Raw genomic sequence first — 21,046 nt, forward strand, 5'->3', positions numbered from 1 at the left:
CCCCCCCCAAATTCTTGATTAATACACGCCCTATTTGGGCTCCGAATGATCTAGAGACATATAAGCTCGTTGTAGTGCCTTCTTCTCACGTCCATCTTGCTCAAGAGTGGTAACCCAGTCCCGGAGCTGGACCCCCTTGCCCTTATCTTGGTCTTCTCGCCATGTTCCCATACGTTTCACGCCGTCGACCGTGAATTTCTCAGGGCCTGGATTTGCAGCAGGAGTCCCGGGTGTTCCAGGAAGACCTTGCGTCGCGACGCGGCCCGGTGTACTTGTACCGCTTCCAGGGCCACCGCCTCCACCTGTCATCCAGCTATATTTCTTCTTCTTTCCAAAAAGACCCCCGCCGCCGCCGAGGAACGTGGCGGTGGTCACATTTGCAGCGGCGTGACTAGCTGCCTCGTTGGCCTTTGCTTGGGCTTTCTTGCCCTGTTCTTTCTTCGTCGGTCCCTTCTCAGGGGCTTCGGGTGCAACCGAACCAGGTGTAGCAGGTGCCACAGAGGTTTGACGAGGTGTACCGTCTCCTGGAGTACGGCCTACGCGTTTTCGTAGTCGTGATTCCTCAGAATCGCGCTCCTTCTGAGCCGTGCTCCGAAGAGCACTGGCGACCTCATTGGTGATCTTGGGGCCATCAGTTGGTGTCTTTGCTCCATCCGAGACAGGAGTGGGTATTGCTTTATTTGCCGATGAGAATGACCCTAAAAACCTTTAGCATTTCAATTAACAGAGTTAGGTAGCTTGTCATACGCTTTCGCGGATTAGAGTGCGGATTAATTGCACTCTCCCATCCAGCGCGAGGACCGCCTTCGGCCATAGCAGTAGAGGTGGCCGTATCAACTGGTTCTGCCACGTCCACCCAATCTTCGGGAATATGCCCATGAGATCCGGTCTGCCGCCCCTGTGCAAGCTTCGCCGCATCTTCCAATAAACTCCTCAAGCGGTACTTTGTTGCAAGCGACAATAGTGCAACTTGGTCGCAAAGTTGAGTGTCTGAAGGAAGAAACGTCCCACTTGTAGCTGTCAATGCGCCATTGGGACCTACACCAGTCTGAACCGCTACGTTAGAATTGCCCGGTAATATGAAGCTTCCCATTTTGCTGTTCTTGCCCTCATTTAATGCAACTCCATGCTCCGACGCTATCTTCTCTGCTCTCCTCTGCAGAGGGAATAGTTCTAGAAACGGTCTGTTTATTTCGCGCTCTCTTGAGACGGCAAGATTCCGGGCTGCGTCATGCCAGGCCTTATCTGCGGCTTTCTTGTGAAACTCATCTTGCGACGTTGCATTTGCGGCCTCAGCAGCTGCGTTCGCAGGGCCCGCGCCATAAAAGCTCGCCTGGTCTCCTGGAGGAAACTGAGTAAAGCTACGCCCAGAGGTGAAGGTTCCAGATCGTGAGCCGCTAACTTCATTATTAAATGAACTGTTGAACAAATATTGCTCTTCCTCTCTTATATCAATTCCAGTGCCACCCAATACATCCATCACGTCGGAATCCTCTTTCGACTTCTCAGCCGGCTTTGATGGAGGGCCCATCATCCCAGTACCTTGGGGTGCCATCGCGTAGTTGCTATAATATGGAGAATTGCCTTGACCCTGATTTGGGAAGGTAAGAGGATTCTGAGGCTGGTTTTGGACGGGAGGTTGAGACTGAGGAAGGCTAAGAGTGGGTGCGGTGAGTCCGTTCGAGTAAGGGGTATTGTAGACATTTGGTGGAAGCTGGACGTTTGAGAAGTGAGGAGACGCGCCAGCAGATGGAGGTCCCGATGCCCCAGGGCTCATGCCATACGGCGACTGGACATATGGCGAAGATGGCTGCGATGGTGGATTTGGAGATAATCGCTGCCGTTTCGATGGCGGGAAGGGAAACTGCTGGGGCGTCCCTGGGGACGCCGCGCTCTGCGGGGAGAAAGGGGTTTGAGGCATTGGATATTGCTGTTGCGGTTGCGCCATGATGATCGTCAGTCGTTGGTATCGTCGTGGGTTTCCTTGGTCTTAGTTGTCTTTGTCGTCAGTCACGGTTGGGTAATGAGTCTCGTCTCTTCTTTCACCACGCTCACAAGGCAGGCGCAGAGCCCACCGTCCTCCAAAAACGTTGACCCATGTGCGGGGCCGGTGGACAATAGTATGGATCTATTGATGCGACTGGTAGCCTTTCGAGCAGTAATCGAACAATAGCTTTGTGGGTCGGCGGGATGCTAATAGTGAATCTCCATCGCTTTCGGTCACCTGGAGTTGTGTCTTTCACGGAGTCGCGATGCCCGTTTCTTAGCTTAAATAGTCACGTGGTTCGGCGGCAATTTGGCCCCCTGTAGGCGGCTACTAGGGTCGCAGCTTCCTTGCGAACCTAAGTTGAAGTTGCGAAGCTCAAACCTCGCGGTCATAAATATACAATACTTCGTACTCCGTACATGTTGGCGTCTATCACGATTGAATATTCCTGGCGATAGCATTCGCACTACAGACAACCCAGATCGCTCTTACGCGTTTCCTAGCCCCGGAATGACAGCCTGCTGATACTGACCTTTCCCTGCCTTTGTGAGGCCAAGTGGAATCAACCATCACACCTTAGATAACACCTAGGATCATTTCTCAAGATGGCATCTAAGCGCAAAGCTGCTGCTATGGCTCCCGCAGATGAAGAGCCTGCTGACCCTGCCGACGAGCTAATGTTTCTGTGTCTTGGAGGAGGAAACGAGGTTGGCAGGTCTTGTCATATACTGCAGTACAAAGGCAAAACGGTCATGGTAGGTTCTGCGCCGCTGCTCTATTCGAGCCAACAACTAACAATATATTGTTTAGCTTGATGCTGGAATGCACCCGGGATACGAAGGCTTAGCAGGCCTACCTTTCTACGATGATTTTGACTTGAGCACAGTCGATGTGCTTTTAATCAGCCAGTAAGCGACTCTCAATTTTTGTCTTTGATCGGAGGGGAGGGCTTGGAATCACATATTGGATTCATATTCAGCAATTAAGCGTTTTCTGGTCGCGGGACATCTATCAGGCTTCGGACAGGTTTCGATCTTTGGAAATATACCATGTACACCAGAATCAATACAATACGTTTTCCCCGAAGATACTCACCCTTGAGCCTGTTTAGATGACCTGCACTTGAGCATACAGAATTGTACATATTTTACGCTGCGTTTCTATTGTTCTCTACGAGATTACACCCTTCGTCTTGGGAGCTATTGGCTAACTGCTTCGAGTTTCCACGTCGACCATGCAGCTTCGCTACCCTATGTGCTCGCGAAGACCAATTTCAAAGGCCGGGTGTTCATGACGCATCCAACCAAAGCCATTTACAAATGGCTCATCCAGGACAGTATTAGAGTTGGAGAAGCGTCTTCGAGCTCCCAGGCTGTTTACACCGAAGCAGACCATCTGTCAACATTCCCCCAGATCGAAGCTATTGACTATCATACCACCCATACTATATCTTCAATTCGAATCACACCCTATCCCGCTGGCCATGTTCTTGGTGCTGCTATGTTCCTTATCGAAATCGCCGGTCTTAAGATATTTTTCACTGGCGATTATTCTCGAGAAGATGATCGGCATCTTGTCTCCGCCGAGGTTCCAAAAGGCGTCAAAATAGATGTGTTGATTACAGAGTCAACTTACGGGATTGCCTCGCATATTCCCCGCTTAGAACGGGAGCAAGCACTCATGAAATCAATAACCGGTATCCTGAACCGAGGAGGTCGTGTTTTGATGCCGGTATTCGCTCTAGGGCGAGCGCAAGAACTCCTCTTGATTTTGGATGAATATTGGGGTCGCCATCAGGAATTCCAAAAGGTACCTATCTACTATGCCAGTAACTTGGCTCGTAAATGTATGCTTGTTTATCAGACATACATTGGAGCTATGAACGACAATATCAAACGACTCTTCCGAGAGCGAATGGCCGAAGCAGAAGCTTCAGCGGACACTGCCGGAAAAGGTGGTCCATGGGACTTCAAATATATTCGCTCATTAAAAAACCTGGATCGCTTTGATGATGTTGGGGCCTGTGTTATGTTGGCCAGTCCTGGAATGCTTCAGAATGGTGTTAGTAGAGAATTACTTGAACGTTGGGCACCAAGTGACAAAAATGGGGTCATCATAACCGGGTACAGTGTCGAGGGGACCATGGCAAAGCAGATCGTGCAGGAACCAGATCAAATTCCCGCTATCATGTCCCGCGGCAGTGGTGCAGCAAGACGAGGGCCCGGCGCTGGAGAAAATGATAAAGTTATGATACCAAGACGTTGTACTGTGCAAGAATACTCGTTTGCCGCCCATGTTGATGGTACAGAGAACAGAGAATTTATTGAGGAGGTTGCAGCTCCAGTAGTAGTAGGTCACTCGGCAGTCATCTTCTTTCATTTGCTAACGATGGATAGATTCTTGTGCATGGCGAACAGCATAATATGATGCGCTTGAAATCCAAGTTACTCTCTCTAAATGCCGATAAAACGGCGAAAGTCAAGGTATACAGCCCGCGAAATTGCGAAGAACTTCGTATTCCTTTCAAAGCAGATAAAATCGTCAAAGTCGTTGGGAAGCTTGCATCAATACCCCCACCTTCTGTAGACGAGAATCAACCACAGCTCATTACCGGAGTATTAGTCCAAAATGATTTCAAGATGTCATTGATGGCACCGGAGGATCTGAGAGAGTATGCTGGCTTGACCACGACGAGCATTACCTGCAAGCAGCGTATGACACTGAGTGCTGCAGGTATTGACCTGATCAGATGGGCTTTGGAGAGTACATTTGGTAGCATTCAAGAGTTACCCCAAAGTAAATTACACAATGGAACGAATGGCGACACCCATATGAACGGGTCTTCAGAGGAGGCAGATGAAGAAATTTCCAGGCAAACGACAGCCTATCTAGTTATGGATTGTGTCGTCGTACGTCATAATAGCAATGGGGAAGTTGAACTGGAATGGGAAGGTAATATGTTGAATGATGGTATCGCGGACGCTATCATGGCGGTACTATTCTCTGTGGAAAGCAGCCCTGCGGCGGTGAAACGTGCGTGTGCCAATCCCAAACCCCAATGAACAAGCTAACACTTCTCCCGCAGAATCTTCTAGCAAACATTCTCATTCCCATAAGCTTCCATCTCGGAATCCCCACAGCAACCTCTCGCCAACCGAGCGTCTAGAGCGACTTTTCATGTTCCTCGAAACCCAATTTGGCGCTGACAACATCACCCCTATAGCAACGCCTAAAGTTTCAAACAAGGCACTACTTCCTCCCGGATCTCCAACAACCATGAAAGAAGAAGATGGCATACCGGAAGCCTCCGGGGACGGGGATAAGGAGTTGGAAGCGCTCCAGAAAGTGGAACTTGAACGCCTGCATAAAATTGGCATCCCAGTCCCGGGAGTGGAAATTAAGGTTGATAAGATGGTGGCGAAGGTTTGGCTTGAAGATTTGGAGGTCGAATGTGCAAATCGGGTGTTTGGCGATAGGGTGCGTGCGGTGGTGGAGAGGGCTGCTGAGGTTACAGCACCGCTATGGACATGATATCTCAAATTACACTACGAGAAACTTGGTGTTTCCTGTTGGCTTTGGAGGAGGGAGATACATCGTGGAATTGGCGTTCTGGCCTAGAAAGGGACCGCATTGCCGTATTTTGATAATATGGACATGTACTTGTAGCAGGGAGGAATTGCGTGGAATTATTACTTTCGATTATCTCTACTAGTATTGCAGCTTTGCTGGATATCTTATTAGGGGGTTAGATATGAGGAATGGTTAAAGGAGTGATAAATGCTCGTTGGCATAATTCAGCGACGCCACTTCCAGAGTGGGTATAGTCCTTCACAAACAATTTATACAACTTCACTACAGCACAATAGCACCACGGCAAGGGATGATCCTTCCCTCTCGCCAAGTCATCAACATATCATGTAACTTTGTACCATATACTGTGACCCAACATAGCTCGGATAAATGAGTGTTAGCACACTACAAACACTTCAAAGCAAATAACCGGGGGCCAAAAAGCTTTAAGAACGCAAAATAAAATGAAAAGAAAGGAAAGTTCGTCATACTTCCGAAGTAAACAAATACGAAGTTTAATTGTCAACCCGATTAATGACAGGGTTTAAAAACCATCTTAAATGCCTCTGAGTGGCTCGAATTTCGAATATTGCGCTTTGCCCTCGTGCTCGTAACGCTCCTAGTAGTAGACATTATTAGATCAGCTCTCTCATACTCTTGTAATCCGCTCTAGGCCTTCGACTAATAGTTACTGGGTTTCCGGTTGACCCTAAATCTAGTACAAATACACTATAGAGCTTGGGTATTAGGCCGGCGCCCCTCCCCAATAGTGGAACCTGATAGCCGTATTATGCGCTGGGTTACGGGGATTTTCCAGCTCCCTGCAAAAGGATTAAACATTATTATATAGTCAGTGCTCGGTTGATATCTCTTTAGGGAAAAGAGCCATCGCCAGCATTCGTTAGGGGAGGGTGAAAATTTTGAAGAGTAAAATTTAGAAGGTGCTATCTAAATTGGAATACACTGCGGAAAGCTTTCCCAGTACAGTCAGTTGCTAAGCACGTTCACAGGCGCAATTAAGGCACAACGGCTTATAAAACATTATTTAAAGCCCTTTCCAGTTGCAGCGTGGACAGCTTATCATCATCTTTCGCAAACCACATTCTCTCTGGAAGCTGAAACAATATCCTTGATCGCCAATGGTAGCTGCATACGGAAGTAAACCACCATTGTAATGCGCTTCTCCATCCTATAATGCCCAGAGCATTAATCGCCTGCAATTATGATACACTCAGTCAAGGAAAACAGCTTCCAAAGTGCTAGAAGCAATCCAAACATGACAGAACCGCTAAATAGAATCATCATTTGCCGAAAATAACACCTCTCGCGCCGGAAGATAGAGTTTGGTTTCTGATACTCATACAGCACGACTCCAAACAATATCAGGCAAGTGATAACATGGACAAAGGATATTCTGATATCGAGGCCTTCGGGGAAGACGTCGCACATCACTATGTCCGTAGCCTTCATATGAGTAATATGACTTCGACGGTCCGTCTTGAGCACGCTGTTAAGGGGTGGTAAAGTCTCGCCTGAACCCATAATAATGCGTTTGATGAGGTCGTGAATAGGCTTGAATGGGGGCTTCTTGCCAGAGGTAGCATCGGAGGTTAGCGGAGTAGAGGTTGGCTCAAAAATAGTAGTGCATGGCGTCAGGACGTTTAACTTGGTATCGGCTGGGTGATCAGAAAGGCAGAAAGTTAGCATGTCAAATCCGAATACGCCAAAGACACGATCACCAAAACCTGGAAGACAACTGAATAAGATGTGGCCGAATCTCTACGCCAGAGTAGAGCTTCGAGAACTTGGATATAAAGGAATATAATGTGAGAAAATAAATGCTCTGCGAGCTAATTTATGCGCTACGTAAAAGAATAGAGAGTCGGTACTTACAGCACGCACCAACAGAGGTGATCTGGGGACCATGCGGATATGCAGAGACTGTTACAGTAGTAACTTTCGTTGGTGCTGTCTCTGTGACCGTAAATTGTGGAAGGGTTGGAATCGCCGTAACTGTATTGGTGATGATTAAAAAAGGCTGATTGCCGCAGCCGGTTTTCAGAGTGGCCGATACATTACTATCATGTCCTAAGACAATGTCGAGCTTGGCTACTGCGTTACCATTGAATATACCGGAAGTTATGTCTAGGTCCGACAGTAACTCTTTAGAACCACAAGCCAGACTGGCCACTACAACTGTAAACAACATGAAGATATTAAGAACGGGATAGATACCCACCTTGTTTGAAGACAACTGTCATAACCACCAAGAGGAGGAGTTTCCCATGAGAAGCCATCCTGAATGTGAATTTGAATTTGGCTTTGCTAACTGGCGTTGCTAGACAAAATTATGGTCAGATCTGGGCGTCAGTTCCGGGCGATGGCAAGGATGCGAGATACGCGGATGCGACTCCATCAAAGTAGTCACAGCCAGATCGGATCACGCAAAAGCTAGAGACCGAGAAGATACAACAGGTGAAAAGGCTCATGGCATGGATGGGAAGGTGGACATACATCTTCGATATACCATTGGATGCTATCCAGACACCGCGCAATTCTCGAGCAATTCAACAGTAGTCGATCACGTAAGTGATAATGAGAGTTGAAGGGAAGAGAGTGTGTTGTCTAGACAATAACAAACCTCAAATATAAACAGAGCGGTCTGCAGAGCGGTCGCGGCATATCGGGGCTAAAGATGGTGGCTGTGACTAATATGTCACATATATATCACGACGTTTCAGACATCCAAGCCTCAAATCAGCTCTAAAGGTCCGGTAAATGCCATTGCATCGTTAGATATGAGCCATTAAAGCACTCTGGAGCAAATCTCAATAGGTGTCAAATGTGGTATGTTGCTTGGGGCCTTCATAACTGGAAACATCTGTATATTTTTAACCAACATATTGATCTTAAGAGATCTAACTGTGTATTCAATGCATAGCACACACGTTCAGTATATGATGACATTGATGTATTGAGCCAATTATTACAGAGTTGACCTCAAAATATAACAAAGGAGCCCAATGTTCTTGATAAGTAGGATAGTATAACATGCCGATATTCCGTTAAGTTTAGACTGAGCTGCTGCAAGGTTTTCTATGATCTCTATTTTAATAAATCGGGGCCATAAATCCAAATACGCATTGGCGGCCTGGAGTAATTCCTAAGACCTAGTTCAACTTGACCTACCCGGCTTGAGAGGTGTACAAGTCGGTGGCCAAGCATCACCTTAACTTGGATCCTACTAGGATTAATATTGTGGCTCGCAAACATAGTGCAACCGACCGCAAAAACCAGAGGTATTATAATGGGAAGGAATTTTGAAACATAATAATGTTCAAACAGCTAAGCAAGTAGTCATGGAGCTCAAAAAGAACGTCCACAAACGCCCAACTCCTGTAGGTTGTACAAGGGGCTGAACGACAACCAAAGCATACTCCAAATAAATCACCGGGTGATGTAGCTCCCCGTGGTCGGTTAGAGAGTTCCTTGCCCTTGAAAGATGCCCAAAGTCACTTGGCTTTATTCCCATGGGTTTAGGTCTGGTAGCAGTTTGTTCTGTTGAGGTGAGCTTTGAGTTGTGAGAACAGGGGGTTCGGTCTCGGCAGTGCACCCTTGTTAGCTTGCTGCTTGGCTTGGCATCCCTTTACCTCATCCGAGCTCTCCTCCGGCTTGTATACATATACAAACGATATATCGCCACATACCCAGCCCTCAACTTACGCCTGCTACCTTGTGTGGAGACTCTTGGAGATGGCGTGGCCATATCCGTGAAGATATCTGTTCCCAAAGCGGCCTATCCGAATTGATACACGACGTTTGAAAGTTCGACCATCTCGGAAAGCGATTAAGCATCTAGACCTCGTCGGAACCCCATACCACTTTTGAGCGCCAGACGATATACCGCAGTGAAAAGTATGGCACAATCTCCTCAAAGACCCAATGGCACCCTCCAGACTCCTAAGGCCGACATGCCTCACCACGATTCCCAAGACCCCCAGGAGGCGGGGCCCTCGTTGCATGTCGGGGGCGAGATATTTCCGGTTGTGGAGATCCGAACCACCGGAGATGTTATTCTTGAGGTCCATTTCGAAAATACCGGTGCATGCAACAAATCCATCCCCAGCGAAGACATCCGGAAATTCAAAATTTCAAAGTCGTCGATACCCTCTCCACGAATTTTCTACCGAGTCCGACTCGAAACTCTCAACAAGAATTCCCGCTATTTCCAACATCTTCTAGGGCCCAGTTTTGCAGAGGGATCAGCAATCGCAAAGGCTTTTGCAAGTCTTGCCCAGTCGAAATTGAATCCCACGGAAATTGAAGCGGGCAGGCTCCCTAGGATTAAGATTGTTGATGAGGATGCTGCAACTAGAACGATTGGGAGGGAGACTATATTCAGCGATATGCTGCGGATTATGCATGGCGCTGTATGCTCGAGATTCGAACTTTACAGAGCTTAGGCTAATAGGTTTGTAGGAACACGCAACGAGACCGTTTACGCTGAATTGCTTGGCGGTCCTCGTTGTGATGGCCGATAGGTACAATGCGCTACCAACCGTGGCTCGTTATGTCCAAAAGACTTTGAAAAATTTCAAGTATCCGGTCACATTGGATACGAAAGCGGAAGAGGCTCTCCGACAGAAGATACTTATATTCTATCATACAGACCAGGCAATGCGATTTGCTTCTGCCACAAAAGAGTTGATATTGAGGGGCTCATCAATATGGAGTAGTGCCGATGAGGCTACAACTGACTTCCAAACAGCCTGGTGGGATCTACCTGATGGCTTAGAAGGTACTTACGCGTCCAAAACATACAACCACAAAGCTTTACTTACGTGTCGGTAGGTGAGCTTGCTCACCGCCGAGCTTGCGTTCTTCGTACAATCGCATCCGTGCAAATGCAATGCCTATCGCTCTACAGCTCAAAAGACCGGCAATGTAAACTAGGATACGACAGCTCCGGCGCCTGTGATTCCTTCCAGCTCGGTGAGATGGTCAAATTCCTCACCCGGAAAGACCTGCTCTCTCTCGTCTCATTTCAAGCTGCCTCCCCCGATGACACTGACGACTATATTTGGCCAGAAATTTATTCTGGCGATATCGAAAACTTAGTTGGTCTCCTTCGACAATGTCCCAGTTACCAGATTAACCATTATCACTCGCATTGTGGACTGAGATCTAAATTACTCCCGGCCCTTGATTACATTAAAATATGTGTTGAAATAGGCATCGGTATCAAATTCGGACGCTCGAGGGGTGATTGGAAGAATAACGCCTGGAGGGAGACAAGCAAGGCTAGATCTGAGAAGAAGGCGTTTTGGGTTACTAATGAGGATGGAGAGCATGTTGATGTTAGCGGTGAGAAGACAAGAGCCTTTAATTTCGCCTTGGTGAATCAGAGAGCTACTTGGGGTATTAACGATCTGGGTGGCGAAAAGAATGCTAGGAGTCTTTTTACAGCGGAGAAGTGGAATTGGATAAGAGAGCCTGAGGATAACGAGAAGGCACTGAAGTCGAGGTTTATGCGAGCTGACCCAGCACTTAATTGAAGGTGGATTTGAGTGACCAATCTCCGTAAGAGCGCCCTTTTGTAAGAAGTTGAGTTTAGAGAATGTGCATATTTATGATTTCAATAACAATTATATGACGAAGTTTTCACCTCCGTATCTTGGAACCCATCCCCCCTAATCGCCGCACCCATGCCATGCCGCCATAACCGATTACATCCGCCAATATGGCCAGACATCTCGAACTATGTCGACCGAGAAAAGGAGGCCATAACCTATCTAGTTAGTACTCTAGTAACCATAGCCTCCGGGCGGGTATCCATATGGCGGCTGCTGCGGTGGATACTGCCCTGGTGGTGGTCCGCCTTGGAAACCGGGACCGGGTGGGGGAGGTCCCTGAGTAGCCCAATAACCAGGCCCTGGAGGACCTTGATAAGGGCCAGGAGGTGGCGGGCTACCATGTCCGGGATATTGAGGCCCTGGCGGCGCGCCACCATACGGTGGTTGTTGATATGAAGGGGCCGAATATCCGCCTTGTGAGGGACCACCTTGCTGATAGCTCTGTTGGTACCCGGTGCTTAAATACCCGCCTTGTGAGGAACTAGGCTGCCCTAGATTCTGGTATCCGAAACTGGGTGACTGAGGTGGACGTCCAGGCGAACTAGGCTGAGGGCTGCTTGAGATATAGGATGACTGAGGATTATCATCCCGTCCTTCCATGGCACCTAGATCACGGTTTCGGATTTCGCTCCATATAGAGCCAGATGTCTTTCCGTGGCCGCCAAGTGAACCATGGGAGTGATCGTGGCCACCCTTGTCGCTAGATACCTTATGATTGCGTCCGGCTTTGACAGAGGCGGAACTTAGGATGTGGTTGAGATTGTGGCGGTCGGGTTGCTCCTCTACCCACTTCCTGACTGTGTTAAACATGTTTCTGTGGATTTCGAGACTCTCATCGCGGAGGGCTGGGTGGTGGAATGCTTTAAGAATATCATTCATCACCTCATCGACGGGAACTCCGGGATTTTGCCAGGCGTATATGAGCCGACTATAAAATATGTTAATTATCGTAACACGCAAGGGGATATTACTTACGGTGTGACATATTGAAGGATGGTTGTAGCCACTCGACCTCCAACACCATTCAATTTGTTGGAGAAGTGATCCTTAGACAGCATAGAGTGGGTCGGGTTGGTACAATGAGGATCATTCCAAGGCTCAAACTGCTGGTTTGCACTAACCAATAGTTAGTAGAGTACCTAAGCCCACAAACGAGATATGCTCAACATGCCTAGCGTTAACTACGGTGGATGATCCATCCTTCAGAGCTTTAGAGACTGCCTGGATGATAGGTCTTATAAACGGTGAAAGGAGTGATAACACGAAGACAGTCAGTGTCTCGCTGATCTTCTCAACTAGCGATTCTAAGCCCGGAATCTTGGCAATTGTTGCGTTGATTGCTTTCACAACTTTGTCTCGAAACTCCAAAATCGGGTAGATCTTCTTAGCGGTTTTAACAGGATCAAAATCAGCGCTCATTCCAGGGACCCCAGGGCCCGGCGGACCTGTGCTCGAGCCTGGTGGGGCCTGGAATTGCGTGTTAACCTGAGCGTCGGCTCGTGCGGTAGCATTCTCATATTCTTGAGCAGCAGATTGTGTCTGGAGGTCTCTCGCAGTTTGGGCTAATCCGCTACCTGCACCAGGTACTTGAGATAGGAGACCGGCGAAATCTTGTACAGAGCCAAATCCTCTCTGACCATCAGCCCGGGACTGAGACTGTTCGGCGCCTTTGAGGGCTAGATCCATTTCTTCAACCTCAGTCTGGGTGAAATGGTCGGTTGCCTCTCCCAAAACAGAATGTAAGAAATCTACTGCGCCAAACGTCCCGGTAACGAGAGGAAAGATGCGGTGACCTCGGACATTGATCTCTGTTGCTACGCCCGTATGTGGAAAAACCTCCTTATGGCCAAGTTCGCGGAGGGCAAGTTCCACATAATTCGTGTGAGCTCCAAAATCCTTCCAAAATAGTCAATACCGGAAAGTAGGTCACAACTCATGTTACTCACTTCCATACAATGGAGACCCTGACCAAGACACCTTGGGCATTTAAGTCAGTACACCAGATCTGTGGTTATAATTTTGTGAGCACTCACCTCAACGCCTCGCAAAGGTCAGCCTCTTTCCCGTGAGTATTTCCAGAACCGCTCGTATATAATCTTCCGAAATGAATGCTTCTAGCGAAGCTGAACTTGACATAGCCTGAACTGGTTGCCCAACCTCCGTTCTCATTTGCAATGTAGTTTTTCATTCCTGTGTTGTTATCAATTTCGAGCTCCACATTCTGAACGGGACCTCTAAGACGAGGATCATATTGTCTTGCATCCTTATTGTCGGCATCTAAGAAATATCAGCCCCGTAGCTTGCGCTTAACAAAAACCAACGTATCCATTTCAAATAGACTTGATATTACCAACAGAAAAGGCATCGATCAAGCACGGTGGCAACGCTTTGATATAACAGGATGATTCCGTAGCACATTGCCTTGCCGTAAAACAAAGCTCTGAAGTTGTTTCTTGGACCAAAGGTTATGGTGAAACGTCTACTCTAGTCCCATAGACTCAGAGAATCATATGCTGCTGAACCCAGAAGATACCCATCCGATTATATAGCAATTGAACCAACTGGGAAACAAACTTACAATCTTTAGGATTATCAATATGTTCTTCGGGCCTATAAACGCCTAATCTCTCTTCGGTAACCTCAAACTCCTCCGTAGCGTACCCAAAAGCCAAGAAGCTCAAGACCCACACCTATAAACTCTCAGCAGGTGCGCAATCTCATTCGGCGAAGGCTCAAACCAGGATCCGGATTGTCGGCGCGGAGACACCCTTCACGCTCCCCACGTCAATAGCTTGTGAATAATCTCTAAGCCAGTTACCGAAATAGACTCTCTTTATCATCATCGAGGTCCATTTGTGGCCCTTGATAAAGGCGACAGTCTTGAGAAAGTCCTCGATATCTTGGAAATGTTAACCACCCACTAGTTATGGGACACAGAGCTATCTTTACCTCCATGTCTGAAGTTGTCTCCTTCAATATTGGCAATACTTGGGATATTCCCAGCGCCAAAAGCTGCAGCGGGAGCGGGTAGCACAAGCAGCAGGAGGCACGAAACCAAGATCACCGATCCAAGTGTTGGGATAGGCGGGGCCATCTTAAGATGGATAAAATGTTGCAGAAGGTGAGGTCTATGCAGAAATGCGGTGATGATGGTGAGGAATAGGCTGCTAGCTAACGATTATACGTCGTATAAAGCTTAGCCTACCTAGTGAAAGAAGCCTTTAAGAAGGTTGATACTGTCGTTATTCGCGCCGACTTCTGCCAAGCAGTCGGTCAGGCGTGAATTTGATAACCTGCCCCGCGGTAGAGTGGCGGTGCGCTTCATCTACGCACGTGACCGGAATAATTTTTGGGGGCGGTGCGCACCGCCTCGGACCAACCGGGAAGGGAAATGAAGATCCAGCATGTCAACCATAAAAATCTCCTGAGTTGTCGTACGAAGGACGCGTACGCTATCGATCCTTACAGAGTATACCACCATCGCCATCGCCACCTGGTCCTGCAGTTCAGAGTCAGAGAGCTTCATCTGTTTATTTCCTCTCCTTTCTCGTTCTCCTAAGCCTATCTGCCTTTGCCCCCCGGGCGGTCTTCACTCGTTCTATCAGTTCCAAATCAGGATCCCTAGCCCAGCTGTCGCGGCTGCTACTTTCCTGGCTGGGAGCCTATTGTTCCCTTCTCGCCATCCGTCACCATCCCCATCTACGGCACATCCCGATCTCTCCTTTTCCCGAGTTCAAATCAAATCGCAATCATGTCGCCCTCTCGAACACTCCCAAACTTTTCGCTGGCCGAGCTTGCCTCTCACAATACTACGAAGAGTTGCTATGTAACAATGGGGACTCGCGTCTTTGATGTCACGGACTTCATAGAAAGTCATCCAGGCGGTGAAGATCTGGTGTTGGAGTATGGAGGAATGGACGTCACTGATATATTGAAGGACGAGGTATCTCATACGCACTCCCAAGCCGCGTATGAAATACTGGAGGATTCCCTCGTTGGATTCTTGGCCACTGAGAAAGTGATCGGCGCTGCCGCTGGGAGTACCCATCCAGACAATATCCTGCCTCTTCCAGCCACAGAAGAGGGAGCAAAAGAATTGAAGCAGAATGGAGTCGTCAATCGGGTCCCAGTCTTCGCGAGCACTGGCATGTCTTCTGAAGAGGACCTTGTTAAGGAGACAGACCTTGTTACCGATTACAAAGCCCACAAATTCCTCGACTTGAACAAACCATTGCTTATGCAAATGTGGTTTGGTGGATTTAGCAAGGATTTCTATCTTGAACAAGTTCATCGGCCACGCCACTACAAAGGGGGAGCCTCCGCTCCATTGTTTGGAAATTTCCTCGAACCCTTGACCAAAACAGCTTGGTGGGTTGTCCCCACGATATGGCTACCACTAGTTGCATATGGCACATATATTGCGAGGGCTGGTTGCTCTAGTTTGTTGGAAGAGGGAGCTTACTGGTTCCTTGGTCTTTTTCTCTGGACTTTAGTGGAATATATCCTACACAGATTCCTCTTCCATCTAGACAAGTAAGTCCGAACCCTGGCTCTCAAAGTACTGAATTAACTTTATCTAGATATCTACCAGATAATAGAGTTGCCCTGACTCTCCATTTCTTACTCCACGGGATACATCACTACCTTCCCATGGATAAACTCAGACTGGTGATGCCGCCCACCCTGTTCCTCGCCCTTGCGACGCCATTTTGGAAGCTTGCCCATTTCGTATTCTTCTGGAACTGGTCAATTGCAACATCTGTGTTCTGTGGTGGTATCTTTGGGTACATCTGCTATGACCTGACCCATTACTTTTTACACCACAAGAACCTGCCTTCTTACTGGAGAGAGCTGAAAAAGTACCATCTGCAACATCACTTTATGGACTATGAGAATGGATTTGGCGTAACAAGTCGATTCTGGGACGGGGTATTTGGCACCGAGATTGCGCCACCTCCTGTCAAGACCTTATAGGGTGCAGCAATGTGTTAGTATTGAAGCGGCTGCCATCAGAAAAGAACGACGTTATGTTTGTATAGGGGTTAGGTACTAGGTGCTCTGGGCGTACTGGGCACTATTGGCGTTGGGCGGTTGGTTGTGAGCTTTTAGAAGCGTAGTAATGAGGAGGCCATTTGGTGAGCGGTGGGACTGCGTCACCCCTCAATCTTACCTATAATATTCGATCCGTACAATAATTATAATACATTCTGAGAGTTCCTTGGTTGTTTAGATTGATCGAATTACTACTAGCTCGGTTTGCTTTCTCAAAGTGTTATTCTCTACCAGCCTCAGACTGCTTATATTAAAGGTTCCAGTATTAATAATAATTCGACTTCAACACAACAACTTTATACTTCCCATCTCCCTACCATAGCTAACACCATAGCCCAAGCAGACTCCGTCTGATAATACTTTTTGGAATTTCATATCAGCACATCAAAGAAATTTTGCCTATGATTATATAGAGGATTGGTCACTTATAGATCGATTGTCACTGATAGAGGATTTGTCACTTCCCAGCGGTCTGCCAGGAGCTACCTCGAAGTTCCTAATTCCCGTCGACCATCTTCCAGCTCTTGGTCCCGAAAGTCTTCCACTCGCCTTCAACTAAGTAGAAAGCTCCGACTGGGGAGCTGAACTTAGAGACCCACGCCCGGCGCCCACACTCTTCCACCGCCCATCTCACGCGCGGGTAGAACAACCTAACCCAACATATCCTATATATAAGGCACCAAAATAACAAAATTACTGTTACCCAGTACTTAGTACAAGCACGGCTGCTGGGCTTGGTAGCTCAGGTTAAATTGTACTGGCGAAGGGATATAGGTCGACAACATAACAGGTCTACAAAACCTTTGAACAAAGACAAAGGAGTAGGCAATTCGAAACGGACGGGCCGAACCTTTTTGCCCTTTTGGATGTTGGTTTTCAAGTAGTTTTAATTTTGATATAGTTTCGTTTTTGCACTACGAGTGGTCGAAATATCCCGTGACTAAGACACCGTGGTGGTCACGTGTATGGAAATGAGAATTTTCCGTGGCAGCCCATTCTAGCAGGCACCAACCTCCTCGACTTTACGAAGTACAATCTATCATCTCCTACTTCGTGCAAAGTACTACATCGCCCACCGCATAATCGGAGAAGATTCTATCAACTTACCAATACTCTTGCTTCGTGAAAAGGATTAACAGTTGTGTTGGAGCCTGTCTCTAAATCCAGGAAAGCCGTTTCCGCTTCATCATGTCAGCCTTGGACGTTGAGGCTTTGCTCGATTCGACAGCAAATGCCTCTCCTAAGGATCAGAACGGATCCGCGAAGCTGAAGGACGGAGATGATCGCCATAAAGCAGAACGAAACGAACGGCGCGATAAAGATCGGACTCGTGACGCCAGCCGGGACCGCGACAGAGACCGAAAACGACGGGACCGAAGCCGAGACAGAGTTCGCAGGGAGACAAATGGGGATAAGGAATTGATTGGTACCCCTACAAGTGACCACGGTAGCGCTCATGGAAGTGTCAAGAGTAGGCGTAGGAGCCGAAGTCGAGATGATGACCGTCGACCCTCAAGGCGCCACCGAGACAGCCCCGATGAGGCCGGCCGTCGAGATGGAGACTACTATCGAGGCGGCGGCCGTGCACGCACACGATCCAGGAGCCCAAACAGATACTATCGCCCGCGTGGTGACCGTCATGACCGTGAGGATATGGAGAAGCCAAGAGATGACCGCCGTGGCCGGAATGACGGCCGCCGTGCCAGTAGGAGCCCAAAGCGAGAAGGCACACCTCCTTTGACAGAGGATGAGCGCGATCGTCGGACTGTTTTTGTCCAGCAACTTGCTGCTCGTCTTAGGACTAAAGAACTTATAGCTTTCTTCGAAAAGGTCGGTCCAGTCAAGGAGGCTCAGATCGTCAAGGATAGAGTTAGTGGCAGATCTAAAGGGTAATTATATATCTGTCTAGCACATTCGTATGGCTAACATTATTCGTAGTGTTGGCTACGTTGAGTTCAAGAACGAAGAATCGGTTCCTGCTGCTATCCAACTCACAGGTCAAAAACTCCTAGGAATCCCTATTATCGCTCAGCTTACCGAGGCTGAGAAGAATCGACAAGTCCGCAACCCCGAAAGCAGTGGCAGTAATCCGAATCAGATTCCCTTCCATCGACTTTATGTGGGTAATATACATTTCAGCATCACTGAAAGCGATCTACAGAATGTTTTTGAGCCTTTTGGCGAGCTTGAATTTGTTCAGTTGCAAAAGGAAGAGCAAGGCCGAAGTCGAGGTTATGGATTCGTACAGTATGCGCTCATCGCCTAATGCTCTTAAAAATATGCTAACGATGTCTAGGTTTCGTGATCCAAACCAAGCTCGTGAAGCGTTGGAGAAGATGAACGGGTTTGATCTAGCGGGTCGCCCAATTCGAGTTGGTCTTGGAAACGATAAGTTTACTCCTGAGTCTACAGCCAGTCTGCTGCAGAGATTCCAAGGCCAGAGCCACCAACAACAATTCCAGGGTTCTGCATTCTCCGGATCTGGCGGACGAGGTCCACAAGCAGCCAGCGGTAGCAATTTTGATCGAGCAGGCGGTCGTGATAACGACAAAGGTACCGGCGGCGCCAGTGCTCTGGATGATACAGATGTTGGTGGTGTAAACTTCAACAATTATAGTCGAGATGCATTGATGAGGAAGCTTGCCAGAACCGACGAGCCACCTGCGACTAACGGACGTGATGAAAGACGCGAAGTATTGAAGCCCAAGACAGAGACCAAACCCCTACCAGTCAATGTCAACATGGCAAGCAGATGCGTTGTTCTAAAGAACATGTTTGATCCTGCAGAGTACGTACCTCTCCCTATGTTATAAAGTTTAATTCTAACGGCCGTTGTAGGGAAGAAGGTGATAGCTGGGTAAAGGAGCTGGAAGATGACGTCCGCGCAGAGGCGGAAGAGAAATATGGCCATGTTGTTCACATTGCTCTAGATCCGAACTCCCAAGGCGATATCTACCTGAAATTCGATCGGGTCCAAGGAGGCGAGAACGCCATCAAGGGTCTGAACGGCAGATACTTTGGCGGTCGGATGATCAGCGCTACTCCTGTTGTGGATGCGGTCTACAGCAGTTTGTTCTCACGCACAAAGGCTATCTAAGATGCTAATTACGGTCCTGCTGCTAAACTCTAGGGGCGCCTCTGGTATGTATCAAAGTTTGCCCGTTGGGAAGAAATATATTAACATCAAGACAGATCTTGATTTCAGTAGTCATCGTGCCCTCCTCGACGGCACCACTTCTTCTAGCAATCAACTCCTACCCGAACGATAACACTCGACGACTTCCTCCTATATTAGCCTGCCTCAACGTCAGCCTCGGTCCCAAGGATTCGACCCCACAAATTGTGAACTGGCATTTATGTCTCGAGAGCGTTGCTGATTTCGTTCACTTGCAGGGACTTCTCATAGAAACGATTTGAACCAGCCTGCGTTACCTTTTCCATGGTATATGAGCATGTTTCTGGACCCTGCTGATTGCACATAGGGCAGTTCCCATACACCTGATTAATTTTCCTTTTGCATAATTGTAGTAGTATGATTCTCGTTCACCCTAGGTAGAACAATACAAATATCGTACATGAATTTCATGTGATACTCTTTTTGGGTGACTGGCCACAAGCTGTGACCCCAATCCAGTTATTAGAAGTTTGTTGCTAGAGGTTAAGGCACCGTGCGATTTAATTTTACCTTACATGGCTGAATGAACTTGGGCCTCCACTGAGGAGCTGACCCTGCGCTGCTTCCGTTCAGTGACATCCCCCAACATTCAGTGCAGCTCAAACCAACCTGTTCTAATGAATCTTTTACCTGTGTCATTTGTCACCCTGAAGTTTGATTGAAATTTGAGCCTACGTTTTGTATTCGAACTTTGAGAAGGAGTTGCTGCAACAGTATAGTACTAGAAGTGTAGTTAGCACCTGATTGACTAGTCACCTGCGTCTACGGACACACAACATAAAAGATGGTTATTCTGGTTGAATTTGCCATTCGGTTTTGTGCTTTGAGCGATGCTTGAATCCGTTAAGCATGCCCCCAAGCTAAAAAGAATGACGATTACTAGGAGTCTAAAATAGAAAACTTCTGGCTCATTTGTAATTTTTCGAGAGTTGTATTTTGGTGCCATTAGAGCATTCTATCCTTTTTGCTTTGCCTGGTTTAGCTATCCGGGGTGGGCTTTACGCTCTTGCCATTAGTCTGGCCCCAACAACTACCTATTTTGATTGTGTTGTCTTATGAACTCGGCCTATACCTGCCCGCAGCCTCATATAAACATACACCTTGGGGACGTGAATCGGGCACCGGTAATGGCTAGCCGATATGTAATGGGTCGATGTGCCTAGCTTCCTCCCATCCTCCCATCCTCCCCGATATCTATCGCCGCAACACGTCTTGAAGAAGAAAGATCGCTTGGTTCTCCACATTTGCCTGGGCATACAGCAAGAAGAGATTGCGTTTTGATAGTCAATGCCGTTAAATTTTAACTAGTGGCAAAAGATACTGGGCTAGTGTCGGATCCACCCTCGTGGTATAAGTCGTTATCAAGTACCCAAGACATCTTCGATACAGTGATTTATTATCGAATTGTAAGGCAACCATTATTGCCATATGTTGACATTTAATTATTATTGTGGGCAAAACTTAAATATCCACAATGTAGCAAAGCCAAGTTACAGGCTAGTGCCGGATGGTTATTAGTGACAACAGACCTCAACACATCTTATCCAAAAGATAACAAGCGGGGATTAGAAGGGATGTTTAAAACATTGGCGTTCAGGTTGTGATAATCGATGCTGTTAACGCTGAAGC

At 47.7% G+C, this 21,046-nt stretch overlaps 7 protein-coding genes across 7 annotated transcripts; 4 read left to right on the forward strand and 3 right to left on the reverse strand.

The window, feature by feature from the left end:
* Positions 1–30: 30 nt before the first annotated feature.
* Positions 31–1,948, reverse strand: BP5553_04055 (Uncharacterized protein; the record flags this gene model as incomplete). Its single annotated transcript, XM_032012678.1, has 2 exons — positions 31–698; positions 748–1,948. 2 exons carry the CDS (start codon positions 1,946–1,948, stop codon positions 31–33), a joined length of 1,869 nt encoding a protein of 622 aa, XP_031872371.1.
* Positions 1,949–2,592: 644 nt separating this feature from the next.
* On the forward strand, positions 2,593–5,518 carry BP5553_04056 (uncharacterized protein; the record flags this gene model as incomplete). The annotated part of the gene is made up of 5 exons (XM_032012679.1): positions 2,593–2,742; positions 2,798–2,895; positions 3,208–4,336; positions 4,384–5,020; positions 5,073–5,518. The coding sequence occupies 5 exons, from the start codon at positions 2,593–2,595 to the stop codon at positions 5,516–5,518; spliced, it is 2,460 nt and encodes an 819-aa protein (XP_031872372.1).
* Positions 5,519–6,640: 1,122 nt separating this feature from the next.
* BP5553_04057 (uncharacterized protein) lies at positions 6,641–7,854 on the reverse strand (the record flags this gene model as incomplete). Its single annotated transcript, XM_032012680.1, has 4 exons — positions 6,641–6,746; positions 6,921–7,302; positions 7,451–7,747; positions 7,797–7,854. 4 exons carry the CDS (start codon positions 7,852–7,854, stop codon positions 6,641–6,643), a joined length of 843 nt encoding a protein of 280 aa, XP_031872373.1.
* A 1,620-nt stretch (positions 7,855–9,474) lies between these two features.
* Positions 9,475–11,112, forward strand: BP5553_04058 (Uncharacterized protein; the record flags this gene model as incomplete). Its single annotated transcript, XM_032012681.1, has 3 exons — positions 9,475–9,987; positions 10,037–10,355; positions 10,409–11,112. The coding sequence occupies 3 exons, from the start codon at positions 9,475–9,477 to the stop codon at positions 11,110–11,112; spliced, it is 1,536 nt and encodes a 511-aa protein (XP_031872374.1).
* Positions 11,113–11,361: 249 nt separating this feature from the next.
* Positions 11,362–14,284, reverse strand: BP5553_04059 (putative heterokaryon incompatibility Het-C protein; the record flags this gene model as incomplete). The annotated part of the gene is made up of 8 exons (XM_032012682.1): positions 11,362–12,118; positions 12,166–12,306; positions 12,344–13,086; positions 13,137–13,167; positions 13,224–13,467; positions 13,769–13,880; positions 13,929–14,089; positions 14,140–14,284. The coding sequence occupies 8 exons, from the start codon at positions 14,282–14,284 to the stop codon at positions 11,362–11,364; spliced, it is 2,334 nt and encodes a 777-aa protein (XP_031872375.1).
* A 657-nt stretch (positions 14,285–14,941) lies between these two features.
* BP5553_04060 (Ceramide very long chain fatty acid hydroxylase) lies at positions 14,942–16,164 on the forward strand (the record flags this gene model as incomplete). Its single annotated transcript, XM_032012683.1, has 2 exons — positions 14,942–15,723; positions 15,771–16,164. The coding sequence occupies 2 exons, from the start codon at positions 14,942–14,944 to the stop codon at positions 16,162–16,164; spliced, it is 1,176 nt and encodes a 391-aa protein (XP_031872376.1).
* Positions 16,165–17,430: 1,266 nt separating this feature from the next.
* On the forward strand, positions 17,431–19,659 carry BP5553_04061 (Uncharacterized protein; the record flags this gene model as incomplete). The annotated part of the gene is made up of 6 exons (XM_032012684.1): positions 17,431–18,131; positions 18,181–18,489; positions 18,539–19,030; positions 19,081–19,310; positions 19,373–19,383; positions 19,435–19,659. The coding sequence occupies 6 exons, from the start codon at positions 17,431–17,433 to the stop codon at positions 19,657–19,659; spliced, it is 1,968 nt and encodes a 655-aa protein (XP_031872377.1).
* Positions 19,660–21,046: the final 1,387 nt, after the last annotated feature.

This window comes from Venustampulla echinocandica, assembly GCF_003357145.1.
Source record: "Venustampulla echinocandica strain BP 5553 chromosome Unknown scaffold_1, whole genome shotgun sequence".
NCBI lineage: Eukaryota > Fungi > Ascomycota > Leotiomycetes > Helotiales > Pleuroascaceae > Venustampulla > Venustampulla echinocandica.